Raw genomic sequence first — 12,333 nt, 5'->3', positions numbered from 1 at the left:
AAAAAATTACAGCCTTGGTTATTTACGTTGTACAACGACCATCCACGCAAAATTTCATGCCATTAGATTTAAGATTTTGGCATTTTAGATGGATCCTGTGGCAATATCGGGATAAAAAGGCCTCTGGGATACCTATGAGTCTACATGTCAAATTTCATCCAAATCCGTCCAACCGTTTTAGCATGGAAGAGTATCAAACACAAATATAGGTACTCACAACATTTTGAACTTAATAATACTAACTAGCAGGATTTAAAAAAAATATATATTTATATATTAACAGTATTTTAGATTTCACTGTTGTTAATCTTTAAATCAATATTATTAAATCCAAACATACACTCCACGCAATTCCTCCGGACAGAATGAATGAGAGAGAATTTATTACATCTTTCTTAAAACTAATGAAGGTACATTTTTTAAATCAATAAAAGTTAAGGCAAACATTCTAGCAAAAAACATCTCTATGTTACCACATGTGTGTTTTTTACAGCTTGTTAAGAATTTCATCAAAATTAAACTACAATTTCATTTTAGTCTGGGATAAACCAAAGCCAGCCGTACAGGTTAAGCAGGAGGTGATAGTCAAGGATGAACCCGGCGTGGAGACAGACTGTTCTAGTAAGACCTTGTTGGGTTTAATATTGCGGTTCTTAGGTGCCCCGCACTGCAATGTGCTGTGGCTGAATGGAACAGCTATAGAAGATTTATTGCTTGAGGTGTTCTGGTGCATTGAATTGTGTATTTAGAACTACCTTGCTTATACATAATGTATATGTATGTAAATGGAGTCAACATTTGCTACGCTTGAGTTTCAGAATTATAAGATCAGGTTAGATTCATTCCAAGAAAATTGGAAAGGTTTTTTTCTCAAACATCCAAGGAAATGTCGTCCTTATCTTCGTGATCAGATCATAGCACGCCAAGTACGTCATTGTATAGCACTTATTGAATGAAGATTCGTTCTAATTTCAAATTAGAGGATAGTAATGGAATTGCATACAATATTGCCAGCCAAGGCCAGCAAAGATATTGTCTTTAGTTTCAGTGGGTTTTATTTCTTTTATTGACTATCTATGGCATACTGCCAATTTAAAAAACATATGTATTTACTTTTAAATCTCTTATTTGACTACATTATTTAATTAGAATAAGGGGCTGTTTCACCATCCATTGACTAGCGTTAACCGACGGTTAAATGTGATACCGTCTCCGTCTATTTGAACAAAACAAATAGAGTCGGCATCACACCTAACCGCTAGTTAACACTAATCAATGGATAGTGAAACAGCCCCTAAATCATGTATTCAATAATAGACAAGGATTGATATTTATTGTTAATATTTTTTAAAAATAACCATTTAATAGTTATCCTTATTTTTATTTTACATAAAATCATCAAAAGCTTACAAAAAAATTGCTCAAAAAGAGTATTTTGGCGGGACTAGAAAAAAAAAAAACAAATAAGTACGGTACTCGGTTTATACCTAAAACGAGTGGTTTTGTTATTCAAATAAGTGTAATTATTTCCGATATGAGTTCATCATCAAGTGACATGGTATTATTTCCTTGGATTTATTTGAGAAAAGCACTATACAAGCCTCGTCCGCGAACAGGGATGTCGGCCTCGTATCTCTAGATGACCTCGTTATCACTTGGCCATCTATAACTACTCGGCCGGCAATCCCTATTTCGCGGACTCTGCAGTAATGTACTATTTTTAAGATTAAATTGTGATGGATTGGTAACTGTTAAATATTCTCTAACTCAAAAAGAAAACTAATGAATAATAATAATCAATCAATCAAGAAATGAAATAGTTTGTTTTGCTTTAGACGTGGTGAAGACCAGATACATTGGTATGCAGACATTGTCTTATATTCTAAAAAAGCTTGTTAATCTACAACATTTCTTTTAACCCGATTAAAAAGAAGATTTAAATGTATAAATTACCTAGAGCCTAGAATGTGTAAATCACTTGGCGTTTAACCTCTTCACCGCCACAAAACAAACTAAATGACGTGCGCTGTACGCCACAGAAAAACCAGCGACAAATCAACTTGATTTTTAATTCCATTGCAGAAGGATTAATTTCGCGTTGAATGTTGGTGACGTATAGATGACCGTGGCGTGTGAGGCGTTCCATTGGCTGTCACGACTGGATGACCGGCGGTGAAGAGGTTAACAAATTTGTACAGATTTCACTAGCATCTTATTCTGTTTACCTCCAGTAACGTCGGTGACGCGGCCGGTGTCCGTGAAACAGGAAGTGTTTGAAGAAAACGACGTCGTCAACCTGCTAAAGGCGGAGCAGCCTACGCTCATACTGTTACAGGTGAGGAATAGTAGATTGTTTAACAAAGGCGGAAAAGAACCGATATCACATGAAATCACTTGGCATCCTTTATTTTATGTCTTAGCAGCGGGGCGTAGCTACCGCCATATCAATTATTCGGGCCCCCGTGGCGCGGGGGCCCCCTACGTGCGTAAAAATTGTAAAAAAAATTGAAAAAAGTGACAGATAGATAATTATGATGAATAAGAATAAATATTTCTTTTCATTTTACGCAAAAAAAAATTTTCCTTCTGTGAGAAATAATTTCTTTATAAGCTGTTGTTTTATTAATTTTGTCGGCAGTATTTTGGGAGTTTCCTCATTAGATCCTAATTCTAATTTATTCACACTCACCTTGTGCCATTTAAGTAACACTTTAATGGAAGAGTGGTATCTCTGGCACAGGTATCTCGATACTTAAAAAGAGGCACCAACCTGCATATTGTTAAACTGTGTTACTGAATAAAATATATATAAATATTTTTTTTAGTTACCGGACACGCTCCCGGGCGCGGCAACAGCGAGCCGAGCCCTCCACATCCTCCGGGGACGCCAGTGAAGAAGCGCCGGTATGCTACTACACCATTAGCTACAGGACTTTAACTTTTGTCTATTCCACACTTTTACAATGTCTTGTTTTTATTAGCAGAGCAGAGCGTTTGTTTGGCGAAATCTAAGACTTTTTATATGAAAAAGTTTTTCGGGACATGCTGTTCTGTCGAGCTTGAAACCTTGTTTCCTACTAACTCACTCGAGCAACTTGATCGCTTGTAAAGGCTGACCAGGAATATAAAAAACCTGACGCGAGGGCAGCATTTCTACGTTTTATATTGCAACATTCTTTACACTTACTATGCGATAACTACCAGTCATATTGACAATGGTGTTGGTGATGTTATTTAAAGGATATTTTCGAATCCCTCGGACTTTTTCTATGAAAAATACTTTTATACGTTGTGAATTATTTTCCTTCCAAGGCTATGGATAATCTTCGGCATTTTAACGCACAAAAACACAAAATAACACTAAAATACCACGCGCAAACGACGTTAAACTTTGACAGCAATAGACAGATGACATTTGAAAGTGTGACCTGTGCAAGAAATTAGTTCTATTGGTTTATATGGCGAGGTTTTTTTTATAATTCTGGTCAGCCTTTATACATCTACCTACGCAAATTAGTGTCTAGTAGTGCCATCTATTGAAATAAACTCATCGTAATTGTTTCCTCAATGTAACGTTTTTATTTTGTTTTCGTTTTTAATTATTTGAACCAAATAGGAGGATGCCATGCAAACTATTTGTTTGTCCCACTTGCGGTGGAGACGACCAGTTGTTGATGCTCCGTGGCAAAATTTTAAGTTAAGAAGTGGGGCGCCGTCTTCGTGAGAGAGGTCTTGACTTGACCTCAGCTCTAGTGGTCATTTCTAACTCAACGCAGTGCAACGTATTGGGGCACTTTTGCGCTATAATACCTGGCATGGTGTAAGGTGTAAGATAATAATAAAGTGTGAATAAGGAGCACATAAACGCTGGAGCATATTAGAAAGTCAAATTATTATTGATGTTTGATGTTGAATTGTTTCCAGCCGGCCGACAACAGATGTCGCCTAGCAGACCTAGAGGAAGGCCGTATCGGTTCGTTGCGCGTGCACCAATCCGGCCGCGTTACGCTCGCTCTCGGGGACACCATATTCGAGGCAAGTATATGGTAATAATACCGTGGTAGCCTAACGGTAATAAAGCCATGGTAACCTTGACCTAGTAGTAAAAAAGCTATAGTAGCGTAGTAGTACAAAAACCGTGATAGTGAGGTCTTTAATATTGAAATTCTCCCATTAAACTATCTAAACATTTCATTTCTGTATTGAAATACACTAGTTTAGTTTGTATTACAATGATAGATAAGTAAAATGTTTAAAATCCTTGAATGTACCAAATCTGGCAGCTGAAGTTTGTTTTCATTTAGTTAAATACTTATCCAAACCAAGTGGTAATAAAGGCGTGGTAGCACTGGTAATGAAGTCACGGTAGCCTAGTATTAAAAATCTGCAGAAGGCTGGCAGTAATAAAACAATGGTGGGAAGCCATGGTGAAAAAAACATTGTGAGTAGTCTAGTGGTAACAAAGCAATGGTAGTCTAGTGGTAATAAAACCATGTTAGCGATTGGTATCAAACCATGGTAGTGTAGTGGTAATAAAGCCATAGTAGTCTAGTGGTAATAAAACCGTGGTAGCCTAGTAATTATAAATGGTTACTTGACCTGAAATGTATATTTCAGAATATTTTTTATTTATTTATGACTGTAGAAGCAATCTACACTTCCACTGAATGTAGAAATAGTGTTTTGTTTTAGTTTTGTAACTAAGGGACCCCATACATCACTGTATTATTATTATTCTTTTCTAGTTTTTTTTTTTTTTTAATTTTATACTGCAGTGTTTGTTTTTTTTTAAATTATTTTATATTGAAAAAAAAACTGACAAGTTTCTTGCAGCGCATTCTTCTTGGCAATGATGGTATTTCCGAAAGCGCTGGGAGTTTAAAAAAAGACGTGTAAAAGTGCCCTTTTTACTGAATAAATGATTTCAATTTTAGCTTGTTCATTTCTCTAACCTTCATTAATAACATGTACTATTATTGCAGGTTAGTGCAGGCACAAAAGCCGCATTCCACCAGGAAGCGGTGGCGGTGACGTCTGACGAAGCCTCGCGGAGCGCCGATATCGTGTCCCTTGGAGCCCTACAGCATAAACTCAACCTCATGCCCGACTGGGAGACCATGTTCTGTGATATGCCCGTATAGATATAGTATTAGAATAACAAAATGTAAATATAGGTATTAAGTATTCGAAAATGTGGAGTGTTTTAGCCAATAAAATATGTTTTATATTATTATTTACATGTTTTAATTATCATTTAATCTAATGTTTATAAAGAAAATATTTTATATACTGAGCGGCAAAAAGTCTGGCCCTCAAATGTAAGCAGTAATAGGTAATTTTGCATGTAGTGGCCTAAATTTTGTGCCGCTGCGTATATCTTGTACTTTTATTTTGGATAGTTACAGTTGTGAAACAATATAGTTTAGTCTTCGAATTCAATGCTTCCACTGATGGAAAAGCATATTGACAGTATTTTTAGTGATAATAGTGCCTGTTGTCTTAATTGCATCTATAACTGAAGAATCTCTATTTTGACAGCCAGCAGGGAACTTGTCTACTTTTCTAGTAAACAATTCACACATTCACATGCTACATTGTGAGACCTAACCTATTTTTTTTATACAATCAAAACAGAGGCTGTATTGCCTAACGTTTCTGATGCTCGTGACAGATTTTGTATGTGAAAACTGTCATTTTATTGCGATCACAGTTTTTACACAGGCCAAGTAAATATCAATCTTATGTCAATGTCATAAAGAATTTCACATGGAAAGCCTTCTCACTTTATACAGTTGAAAACCATATATAACAAAATATCAGAGCATATGTACCAAAATAACACTGGTTATAATACATATAAATAACTTTGATTTGTTCTTATATTTGGTACATCAAATCAACCAAGTATGTAGTCTACCACCCTAAAGTTGGTAATCGTTTGCATGTCATAAACCAATAATGCCAATAGACATGTCCGTCAACTTGAAAGTTCACTTTAGCAAAATTTATTTGAAAGGAACTTGTATAAAAATTTATAGACCACTTATTTGGCTGATGGTACAACATCGCAATTGGTGTAGCTATAACTATTTAGACTGTATTACAAAATGTCCTAAGTCTGCAATGCAATACACATTTAACACATTTTAAGCTGTACTCGCAGCCTTTTCTTTAACAGGGATGGGTGTTTCTCTGCCTGCTATCTGGTTTCCCTGCAGGTCAATAGCATAGTTATAGTCTTTGGGGTTAGCTAGAGCTCTGTCGATGGCTTCTTCCAAGGTTTCTGGGGTGATGAAAGTTGTGCTCAGCTCCTGTATTATGAATTAAATTAAACAAATTAAATTAAATATTAAAGGTTCTGTACAACCCTAATCTTGTTAATATGTGCTGCTCTGGGATTCGTTAATTCATGACAAACATAAAGTTTTTGATTGAACATTGGATATTTGATTAGTAAGAATGTTATCAAGTGCTTTATATTATCTCTAGTAGCCTAGAAAGAGTTCTGTACATATAGGGCTAAAAGTTTGAAAACACTTCATAGATGGTAGTATTATGCATTTACAGAAGTGGCGTTCTTACCTTTTGATTCCTTATCTCCTCAGCAGCCTTTTCAATGCGTTCTGCTAGCTTCTGATCTTTGACTTGCATTCGCCCGAGGATATGCTCCTCCCGCGCCGCCAACTCCACTTTCCTCCTCTCCTCTCGCTCAGCAGCCACTTTAGCGTTCCACTCCTCGTTCACTTTGATACATCGCTCCATTCATCAGCTTCAACACGAATGGACATCTCTGAACTGGCACTCTCCAAAGTAGACTTTTCTTTGATCATTTCCTCGTGATAAAACCGACGTATGGCTCTCATTTGTGTGTGATAGTTATTGTTGATACGTAACAGCTCTAAACGTTCCTCATCAGTGATTTCTGGGCGTTTAGGGATACGATAAATTTTACTTTTTGCGACGGGCAGCCATCTCGGTTTTCGGTGAGCGCCCGCACTTTGCAGGACTATAGGTAAAGTACGTTTTAGCAGGCTGTTTTGAGAAATCATTTTATGTGTATAGAAAGCCAAAAAACAGTTTAGCTAGCTTTTATTATGAAATTTTTACTCGTACCAGCAACATAACCTCACTAAACTGACTTTTTTTTTAATTGTTTTCCATTCGCAATTGGGCAAAGGTATTAATACTCATGCAGTCATTGTTAAATGTAAAGTTGGCCTCAAACAATGTTAATTTAAAGAAATAATAAATTAAATAGTGTATATAAAACTACGTACTTAATAAGTTTATTATTAAGTTCGTCTAAATATTTTTTTATTTTTTATTTAATTTCATTAAATATTTCAGGCCGAGCGTAAATATAAATGTTGGCCAACCAGCTGTCACTTCACTTGACAGCTGACAAAAAAACTGAAATAAAAACGCTTGGCGGCTGTTGTTCTTCTCTTGTTGGCCGTTAAAAGTATAAATATTGACAAATTACCACTGGTTTTGACTGAAACTTAGTGCTTAAAATGTTTTCAACAAGCTCTCAACGAAAGTTCTGGACTTTCAACGACGAAAGCGAGCTCGCACAACTTCGAGAAAAGCATAATTTGGAGTTCATCGCAAAGCATGGTGCGCATGTTGACGAGTACCAGCGATACAACGTGTTCCTGTCCCCAGAAGAAGAGAGACTGCTTCTTAAACAGTACGAGCTGCATTTAAAAGAGTTCTGCAAGCGTTTCAGCCCACCCATGCCTAAAGGAGTTGTCGGTACCGCATTCCATTACTTCAAGCGTTTTTACTTGTATAATTCGACAATGGACTTCCACCCTAAAGAAATACTGGCCACATGCGTGTATTTATCGTGCAAAGTGGAAGAATTTAACGTTTCTATTGGACAGTTTGTGGCTAATATCAAAGGAGACCGGGATAAAGCATCAGACATAATTTTGAACAATGAATTATTGCTAATGCAGCAGTTGAACTATTATCTGACTATTCACAACCCTTTCAGACCAGTGGAAGGCTTTTTAATTGACATAAAAAACAAGGTTTAGCCTTGCTAATCCAGAGCGCCTTCGTGGTGGAATTGACGAGTTCTTAGAAAAAGTGTTTTTAACTGATGGATGTCTACTCTATGCGCCATCGCAAATAGCTTTAGCCGCAGTTCTACATGCTGCTAGTAAAGAACAAGAGAATTTAGACAGTTACGTAACTGAAATGCTGTTTAGAGACGCTGGACCTGACAAGCTAGCTATTTTAATTGAAGCGGTGCGTAAAATCCGATCTTTGGTTAAAATGGTGGAGAGTCCTGCGAAAGAACGTGTCCGCATCATTGATAAGAAACTAGACAGGTGTCGTAATGAGGAGAACAATCCTGATAGCGAGATTTACAAGCGACGGATGAGAGAAGCACTTGACGAGGATGATTTGGTGTACACCGGGCAGACAAGGATGTCCCTGGACACTAGTGGCATAACACAGGTGCTGTCACCTTCTGCTTCATAGATACTGAATTGTTTTAACATGTAATTGAAAAGAGATGAATTATACACATTGTAATTTATTGGCGCTGGAAATATGACCAATAATTTTAAGAATGAACCCAGTTTTTTATAGAAGAGACTTGATAAGGTAACCAATGTTACAATTTCGTTCAATAGCTATGAAGGTAAACAAAATTTTCAATTTATGATAGGTTAGACTGCCTCTTCTTCCCCAAAATCAAAATTTTATAAACCAAACAGTCCTCATGTGTGTAATGTCTTAACTCGATATTGGATATTGGTAAAATATATCTTGCTAAAACAACAAACTTGATAGCCAAACAAACAGAAATTAACAAAAAAATGGGTTAGACAATCTTATGTGTATAGATACTGTATCCATGCAAGGAAGAGTTAAATTTAGTTTTCTGTGGTTTCCCATGAGGCTCACATCAAAGAGTATATAATCACTATGTTGGCAGACATAGTCATAATTATTATTATTTAATCGTATGGCACGGCACAGAAGAATGTCAAATCATTTACATTATAATGCTATATCTAAACTTTCCGCTGCTGTACCTGCTTGCCTCTGGATGACCTCACGGCACAAGAACTTCCGAATCGTTTACATAGTCATAATGATTATATAGCCTCATTAAAATCCTAAATTTTAGCTGTACAGTGGCACAGTTAGCGCTGCTCATAGTATTTTTCTATGTATAGGCGTCCCGTCCACCCGCTCTGTACAAACCGCGTGCAAGCTGCGTAGGCCCTAAGACGCCTCACGCCTCACGCCGCAAGTAGCGGGTCAGAACGAGCCGTGACTAAAGCGTCGTCTTAATTGGCCATCATCAGCCACAATGAACGACAACTCGCCACTTGCATCCACCGGTTTCCCGCAACTCTCACGATGTCGTCAGTCCACCTTGTGGGAGGCCTGCCAACGCTTCGTCTTCCGGTTCGTGGTCGCCACTCGAGGACTTTTCTCCCCAACGGTTATCTGTTCTTCGAGCGATGTGGCCCGCCCATTGCCACTTCAACTTACATATTTTTCCAGCTATGTTGGTGACTAGTTCTTCAACGAATTTCCGTATTCCGGATTCTATCGCGCAAAGAAAATCCAAGCATAGCTCTCTCCATAGCTCGTTGCGTGACTCTGAGCCTCTAAAAGGCCAACAGTCAAGGACCACGTCTCAGCGCCATAAGTCATCACTGGCAACACACTTGTCGAAGACTAGTCTTCAGCCATTGGCCATAGCAATGCGGTTTGACAACAGCTCTTGGTCGCATAGCTTATGATAGCTTAATCGTGCAACCGTCAATTGAGGACTGACGTTTACCTTACACCGCGACGCGAGTGAAGAGGACTCGGTTAAAGTTAGGGTCTCCCTACAGCTATCGACGTGGAATCGGGTTAAAGCCGGGGTTATATTAGAGCGTCGCCGCGTGTCGCAACGCGTGGGATTGCAATCGGTTACATACATTTTGTATGAACGTGGTTACATTAGCACAGCCCCGCGTGTCGCCGAGCGAGCTGACGCCACGCAGACCGCTCGATTTCAATCGGCGTGGGCTAGGTGATGGGGGAAGTGACGCGTTGGCTCGCTCCGCGCTAGTATAATCACCACGTGGCTACGCGCATTCATACAAATTAATCAGCACGCGCGGCGACAGGATACTGTAGTATAATCACAGCCCGGTGAGTCAGGCAGCGTAGCGACACGCGGCGTGGCTCTAATATAACCCCGGCTTAAGCCGACCAATAAACGCTATGTCTACGCTATAAGAGCGAAAAAGACGTCTTTATATTGCCGTCGGTAAACGTCGTTTCGCGTCGGCCGACCCGATCGACGACGTTTTTTTCACTCTTATTGCGTGGACATAAAGATTTTTTTGATCGGCGATAGGTTTGGAGAGACCCTTACAGCAATTGCTGACAAACATTTAAAGGTTCGAATCGAACCCTGGCTCGCTCTACTGAGTTTTTCGGAATTTATATGTGAAATTACATTTGATTACCTTACCAGGATTTTTGAAGTATAATAAACGCACACTCATACACTGATTCAAAACACATGAGCTTATACGCTGGCATTAATGTGCGGAGCCAGGGCGTCTCGATTTGGAAGTTTTTGTTTTATACTCTCGTGTTTTTACTTTTAATTTGCTTTTAGTCATTTCAACGTACTTAGTCATTGTTCTTAGATCGTAGGGAATAGTGTTGGACCATTAAAGTCTTGTAGATATTGCTACTAAAGGACCTCACGCGACAGACTCTGCATAGTGTGGTGGTCAGTGGCAAGCTACTATAAAATATTGTGAGGAAACCTAAGGGCCTTATTGTGTAACGCGCGGGCTCTTGCCATCGCTTTCACCATCTCTTTCCGTCACCATCTTACACCGTTAGACAGAAAGGAAGGAATACTGCGCCTGCGAAGATATTCAATGGTGTGTGTTAAGTTCTCATTTGCACAGGGCCCGCGTGGGGTGGGCCTAAGCCCTCTCATTCTAACCGGAGGCCTGTGCTGTGCAGTGGGACGTATACAGGTAGAGGGGAATCGAACCCGTAATCCCTAGCAAAGTTTTTATACACCAGAGAGTCCAGAGACAAGGGTGGAATTGATTAGATACTAATGCATAAATATGTATAAGTAGATTTAAAAATATGTGAGTATAACAAACTGGGTTAGTCAGATTCAGATAGTTAAGAAATAGGTGCGTATGGACTTGTACAGTCAGCGTCATATAGTACGTAGCAGTCAAGGCCACCAAATACTTTGAAGCACCCAAAATGTTCATTAACAATGATACAGCCAAAGCGGTCAAATTGTTTGGGCCATCCATCGTGTTCAAATATAGCGGAGCACGCACAACGTCTAATACTTGGTGACATCCAAGCCAGCATTAGTCCCGTGACAGCCACATCGCCACTGGTAGCGTAGCACCCAGAGTATTCAAAAGTGTGGAACACATTAGAAAACTGAACTTTATTTTAATTAAATTAAAATTGAATTTTAATTCACCTCGGGTTAATAATATGTTACTTCACACTCACTACTGATAAAGTGAGAAAAAAATTGACATTTTAGAATCTTTGTGCCATTGACGTAAGATCCAATTCTGCACGACTAGTTTTATTTTTCACTAGAGTTATGCTCTATTTGAATTGTGTTACTTCAATAGAATCAATCAAACCGTCATTAATTTAAAACCTTGAGACAGACATATGCAATGACGGCAATGACAAGTCTGCACTGTTTTCGAGAACTGTTGACATACGAATAGATATTAGAATGAAATCACCATTATTTGTAAAAATATTTTATTTCAAACTAAACGAAAAAAAATACATTACCATTTTATCATCATTTTTGGCAGGAATTCTATGATGTAATCCGTTCTCGTGAAATCGCCTTCTTATTGTCGACTGTGACACACCAAATTCCGTAGACAGATTGCTTGAATTTACAAAGCGATCATTCTTAGCCCGCTGTATTATTTGTCTGTCTTCGTCCACGTTTGTCCGACGTGGACGTCCAAACGTCATGTGATTTTTCAGATTTCTATCCATATCCCATCTTTCTATCCATCGATATACCGAATTTCTCTAAAATAAAAACACATGGGATATTGAATGTTTTGATGGGATTCAAGTTATTAAGTTTAGGGACCTCATACATTTGAACTAAGTGGACTCGAGAGGAGGACGGTGGGCAATACCGCTAAACTCTGTAGATACTTAAATATTTCTCAAAATAAAAGGATTGGATCGTCTCAAGATATTTATGTAAAAATGTCCCAATTTATTTGTTTTTATTTATTATTATGTATCGTATGTGTTAGGGATAACCTTTTTTCA

The 12,333-nt window shown here is 38.3% G+C and overlaps 2 protein-coding genes and 1 pseudogene across 2 annotated transcripts; 2 read left to right on the top strand and 1 right to left on the bottom strand.

Annotated features, from left to right (window-relative positions):
• The first annotated feature begins 2,119 nt into the window (after nucleotides 1–2,119).
• On the top strand, nucleotides 2,120–5,233 carry LOC141439368 (DNA-directed RNA polymerase III subunit RPC4-like). Its single transcript, XM_074103652.1, has 5 exons — nucleotides 2,120–2,132; nucleotides 2,232–2,328; nucleotides 2,826–2,904; nucleotides 3,925–4,035; nucleotides 4,983–5,233. Exons 1-5 carry the CDS (start codon nucleotides 2,120–2,122, stop codon nucleotides 5,139–5,141), a joined length of 459 nt encoding a protein of 152 aa, XP_073959753.1. The 3' UTR covers nucleotides 5,142–5,233.
• Nucleotides 5,234–5,663: 430 nt separating this feature from the next.
• LOC141439097 (small ribosomal subunit protein mS26-like) lies at nucleotides 5,664–7,140 on the bottom strand. The gene is given in 3 exon segments (XM_074103230.1): nucleotides 5,664–6,311; nucleotides 6,583–6,758; nucleotides 6,761–7,140. Coding segments are annotated over 3 exon segments (630 nt in total). The 5' UTR covers nucleotides 7,050–7,140; the 3' UTR covers nucleotides 5,664–6,146.
• Nucleotides 7,141–7,464: 324 nt separating this feature from the next.
• Nucleotides 7,465–12,333, top strand: LOC141439113 (cyclin-H pseudogene; annotated as a pseudogene).

The sequence above is a fragment of the Choristoneura fumiferana genome, chromosome 20 (genome assembly GCF_025370935.1).
Source record: "Choristoneura fumiferana chromosome 20, NRCan_CFum_1, whole genome shotgun sequence".
Classification (NCBI taxonomy): domain Eukaryota; kingdom Metazoa; phylum Arthropoda; class Insecta; order Lepidoptera; family Tortricidae; genus Choristoneura; species Choristoneura fumiferana.
The sequence above is the reverse complement of the archived record's forward strand: the minus strand, read 5'-3'. Positions and strand labels throughout refer to the sequence as shown.